Consider the following 5,973-nt stretch of genomic DNA (forward strand, 5'->3'; position numbering starts at 1 on the left):
TCCATCTTTCAGGCAACTTGAAAATTCCGTCCTTTCAGAATCTCTCAGGTTTTTTAGCGAAAAACTTTTCTAAGTGATTTTTTATCTCGATCAAAGACTTGAAGCTTTTTCCATTAAGGGAATTTTGTAATGATCGAAATAGGTGGAAATCAGAGAGCGCGAGATAGGTGGAATATAGTGGATGGGATAGAACATCCCAACGAAGTTCCAACAACTTTTGTCGAGTTATCAAAGACATATGAGACCGCGCATTGTCCTGATGAAATACGACGCCCTTCCGATTCACTATTTTTGGACGTTTTTTGGTCAATTGCTGTTTTCATTTAATTGGGAACAATACTTCTCTGAATTTATCGTCTCATTGTTTGGTAAAAGCTCATAATACAGGATCTCTTTCCAATCCCACCAGACACAGAGCATGACCTTCTTTAGATGAAGACCGGCTTTTGGGATGGATAAAGGTTCATTCCTCTTTCCCTAAGATCTTTTTCGCTCAACATTATTGTAAATGATCCATTTTTCATCCCCCGTCACTACTTGCTTCAAAAATGGTGTCTCCTCGTTGCGTTTATAGAGTGAGTTGCAAAAGGAAATGCGATCCATCAGATTTTTTTCCATTAAATCGTGGAGAACCCATACATCAAAACGATTTATGTAGCTAAACTTCACAAAATGCCAGTGGATTTTGACATATTCAACATTTCTACTAATTTACGTGTCGTATAGCGTGGGTTATTCTCGATCAGTGTTTTAATTTGATCTTCATCCGTGGTGGAAGGTCTATTCGGTCGTTCTTGATCTTTAAGGTTGAAATCACCATCTTTAAATTTAGCAAACCACTTCCGCACAGTTCTTTCAGCTACAGCACCTTCGCCATAAACAGTGCATATCTTGTTTATATCTTGCACCGCTTGTATTTTTGCCTTTCCGGTAAAAGAAAAGCATTAAATGCTTAAAATGCATTTTGTCTTTTTCCATATTCAAAGGCGTATAAAACTGACAAAAATTAACGTATCGCAACCAAATTTTTTTTCAGTAGTACCTGAAGTACCATCTTTTACGATATGTATGCATGTCATTTGTTTTCAATCGTTCTGATATATTCAGATCTGTCTTTACGCCACGTACTAAAAATCGGCATGAACTTTCCGGACAACCCAATAATTCCGAATGACTCGCTCGCGATTAACTTGAAATTGTGCACATAAATTTTAGTTTATAATCATAATTAACATCATTATTGTTGCTTTCTGGATTCGTAAAATAAAGGAGCATTTATATTAGCCGTATCCGTATGCAGTAATTTATAAGAATTAACTAATCACAGTTGATTACTCCATTTTTACAATTGAATGAGAGAGAAATATGATTATGATTGGTCGACTTATGCAGTAGTGGACACTTATCAATTCATAATCGATTAAATCAATTATCGACGGCCGCATAATCGAAAGCAATTGATTATTGAATGACCCCAAGATAATTGATTATAATCGATTATTCAGCTGTTTTTCAGTCTTTCATTTCATTTCTTTTTAAAAGAGTTTGCAGGAGCACGCACACACGCACGCACACACGCACGCACACACGCACGCACGCACGCACGCACGCACGCACGCATATCATACTATACAAACACACAGATTATCGAATAAAGCTTTCTTCCTATTCATTTACCGTATAATAATTAGCCTGCTTCTCTTCCTTCCCAAGCGAGCCTTTTTGGCGTTCCGCATTAACTACTATGCTGCGGCGAACTAATTCGCACCGAAGTTGTTATATTTTATATACTAAATTTTATATTTTATATACTATTAAATTTTTATATACTAAATTTTTTTCTGATTTTTAGAGAGAATGATCTTCTAGATCCTAATGAATCTACTGAGTTTATCGTTACTGTAAAAAGCTGGTTTTAAGTTTTTTCTTTTTACAAATTGTTATAAATTTATCTGCTGTTGTCAGAATATAAGGAATCAAAAACCACGGAGTCCTTTCAAAGCCCTTTTCGAATTATTAATAGAATTTTATTTCAAACAAACACGTGTAGAAAATAAAAATTTTAATCTTGTGGAAATGGTGCCGAAAATGAATTTAATTGTTGGGCTCTATCTAATTAAAATAAAACTGGTAAATGTTGATTTTTACACAGTCCCAAATGATTCGTCACTGACCTTGATGTTGATTTTGAAAAAGGTCAAAGTCATTGATTTTTTTAGTCGCTCTTTATTCATTTCATTATTCATTAAAAAATTATGAACAGAATAATTTTTATGAATAGCACATAATTTTACATTAAACATAAAGCACATATTTCAGCAGTATTTTCCCTTCACAAAGAAAGATGAAAGTCATGTGCAAGCAGGAGAAGAGGTGGGATAGGAGTCGCTTTAGATGAAAGTCGCACATCTCCAAGCAGAGGGGAGGGAGGAGGGATGAGAATTGCTTCAGGTGAAAATCGTGCGCCCCCAAACAGGGAGTGGTGTGAAAGTCCACTTTGGGTGAAAGTTGCACGCCTCCAAGCAGAGGAAGTGGGAGTCGCTTCGCGTGAAAATGCATCCCGCACGACTTTTCACGCGAAGCGACTCCCCCCCTGCTTGAAGGCGCACGACTTTCACTGAAACAATAAAAATTGTTCTCATAACTTTTTTTAATGAATAACGAGCAACGAAAAAAAATTAATGACTTTGACTTCCTTGAAAGTTAACATTGAGGTTGGTAAAAAATCATTTGGGGCGGGCTGTGTAAAGATAAACATTTATCAAAAAACTCATTACCCTTGAATTGATTGTTTATTTTTATTTTAAAAATTAAGAGTTCGTTTTTAAATTTTATATTCAGTGTTTATATATTAAAACAGAGCTTTTAGATAATATATTGTCACAATGCAGTCAAATCAGGTATTATATTCACAGAGTATGCATACATGTGCATGATATATTTATCATAGACAAGAACAGTTCGATCAATTTTATTACATGCAAATAATCGAAGTGAGTAGTCTAGTTATAGAAGTCTGTGGCGGTATCACACATCTCGAGGATTAAAGTTAAAAGTTAAAATGTGAGTACATACCTGATTGCTACGCAATTATTCTGCTCAAGAGTTTTCAGAACTTCCTCGCGAAAAGTGAATCTTCCTTCTCCATGAGCCACCCATACACCTAGCACGCTATCCTGCATGTCTTTTAACATGATTGAAGGCGAGTTCTCAATTCTAACAGTGGCCCATCTGCACTCAAATCTTTCTGAGAGATTATGATCCAAACAAATTCCTGATCTCTCTCCGTCTTTAATATCTTCGTCACCAATCCAACCTAATATGCTCATTAATTGACAACCATTGCATACACCCAAACTGAAAGTGTTTTCACGAGCAACAAATCGCTGTAATTGCTCACGTAAAGATGAATGAAAGAGGAAACTGGCTGCCCATCCCTTTGCGGAACCACAAACATCGGCATAACTGAAACCACCAGGGAAGATAACGCCTCTAAAGACTTCCAATGTAATTTGATTTTCCAGCAAATCTTGCATTGTAACATCCCAGACATCGAAGCCTGCTTCCAACAGAGAAGCTGCCATTTCTCTATCTCCATTAATTCCTTCCTCACGTATGACAGCTACCTTAACACGCTCTGCTATATCCTTTAATATTGGAGATCTAACAGGATCAAAATCTAAGCGATAAGCTGGAACAGTTCGTTCTCTTAGCCGGAAAAATTCTTCCATTGCACAAGTGACATTTGTTTGACGGCGTTCTAATTGATAACTAGTTTCTTCCCAAATGCTCATTGAATCAATTACTGTAGTGCTTAATACAATTTCATTTCCAACTTTAACGATCACCTCAGAGTTCATTCCAAGGCCTACAGACTTTCCGATTAAATATACTGGAACTCTGTAGCATTGTAACATTTTCACTGCTTCATCTTGATATTTTTCGTCGACTTCCAATATCCAACCAAGTTCTTCGCAAAATAAAACCTCAATAGCAGAATCAGATTTATGAGTTATATTAACATTGATTCCTGAGATTCCAGCAAAGCACATTTCTAGAAGACATGTAATCAATCCCCCATCGCTAATATCATGACCAGCAAGAATTTTTTTATCGGCGATTAATTGCTGCGTAGCAATAAAAGCATTCTTGAAAGTTTGCACGTCTTCGATGTCCGGCACATCGTTGCCTAATTGACAATATACCTGAGATAAAGCAGTTCCTCCAAGTCGACTCTTGCCATAAGACAAATCAATAAAAAGCAGACAACCCTGTCGTCCCATAATAGGAGCTTTGAGATCCGGAGTGATTACTTGGCAAATATCAGGACATGGTGCATAACAAGATATGACGAGAGTGCCGGGTGCCTTTATAATATCCTTATTGATACGTGCAGCCATGCTAAGTGAGTCCTTACCGCCATCGATCGCAATCCCAAGTTCCTTCATTAGAGAACACATTGCTGAGCAAGCCTTGTATAGTGATGAACCTTCGCCTGGAAGTTTTGCCGGCCACATCCAATTGCCACTACACTTGACATCTTGCAATACAGAAATTTGCGCAAACACTAGATTGCTAAGTGCTTCAGCTACTGTCATTCGAGCGCCGGCTGCATCGTTGACTAATCCTTTAATTGGTTGTTCACCAATGGAAGTGGCGATGCCTTTCGTAGAAAAATGCGAAATGGCTGTCACAGCAACGTCTGCCAGAGGAGTATGCAATGGACCAACACATTGTTGTTGAGCAACTAAGCCAGTCACGCAACGATCTACTTTATTCGTCAGATACCTAGTAAAAATGTAATAATTTTTTAATTTTTCTGTATTATATTCCTGTATTATATTAGATATATATAAATGAATAATTCATATAATAATATAATATATATAATAATTTTTAAAATAAAAACAGTTAATACGTATCAAAGATGGTATAGCAATAGATAAAGTTGTGCGCAAACTTAAAATATATAATAAAATAAATACTTAAATTTACGTTTCTTTATTTAATTCATCTTCAGAATGTTTAATATAGTCAGAAAAATAATAATAAAATCCAAGCACAAAAATAGAAAGGAGAAAATTATATTGTCAATCCCAAGAGTGAAAACTCCCTGACTAAGGATGTCAAAATTTGGAATGTTGACAAAAATCCAAATCTTAAATGAATATCACTATAATTTAAAGAAGTTTTTCTTAACAAAATAAAGTAAGATTTTAAGTGAAAGATTTGATATCAACAATTAGCGTCAAATTAAATCCTATACTAAATTAAATAAAAAATATAATCCAAATGATTCTATTTTTCATTTTTACGTAATAAAACTTAAGTATATATTATATGTATATATTTATATTCCTATTCAAAAATTTTCCTATTCCAATTCAAATTTTTAATTTTAGTTTTAATACTTACACATAAAAGGAGAATACCAATTTTCGAAGGTTTTGCGACCACTCGGGGATCGTTTTATTTCTATGTTTTCTTATATATTTTTCTTCGTAAAAATTGAAAATAATCATAATAACATCAGACTTAAGGAAAAATTGAAATAAAGTGAATAAAATCTTTATTCGCATCGTTATAAAATCACTATCAATTATGCCTCAATGATTTAAAAATTAATTTCAAATTGGATAAAATGCGAGTAATATATCATAAAACGTTAATTAGATTATATTTTTCATTAGGACATTTGTTATAAAAAAAATTAATAATTTTGAAAACTTAAAAATACGATAATATATCAATTATTTCTTTCCTAATCTTCTAACTAAAACTTCTAACTAAAACTAATCCTCTGTACGAATCATTTTTAAATTCGAATTATATCGATTGTAATACATTGATAATTGGTAACGAAAAAATTCTCTTATTTAAAAAAAACAATGATAAGTGACTAGATACCCTCTTTTTTTTTATTTTTTTTACTTGGAACCAATAGTGATAAAGTTACATATATTTATATTTATA

The 5,973-nt window shown here is 34.0% G+C and overlaps 1 protein-coding gene across 1 annotated transcript in view; it reads right to left on the reverse strand.

Annotated features, from left to right (window-relative positions):
* LOC105622947 (phosphoribosylformylglycinamidine synthase) overlaps positions 1-5,973 on the reverse strand; it is an 86,599-nt gene that overhangs the window by 2,009 nt on the left and 78,617 nt on the right. Inside the window, exon 9 of the mRNA XM_012204354.1 lies at positions 3,076-4,788. Coding sequence (XP_012059744.1) covers positions 3,076-4,788 — 1,713 coding nt within the window. The remainder of the gene's footprint in view (positions 1-3,075; positions 4,789-5,973) is intronic.

The sequence above is a fragment of the Atta cephalotes genome (genome assembly GCF_000143395.1).
Source record: "Atta cephalotes unplaced genomic scaffold scaffold00050, whole genome shotgun sequence".
Lineage (NCBI taxonomy): Eukaryota > Metazoa > Arthropoda > Insecta > Hymenoptera > Formicidae > Atta > Atta cephalotes.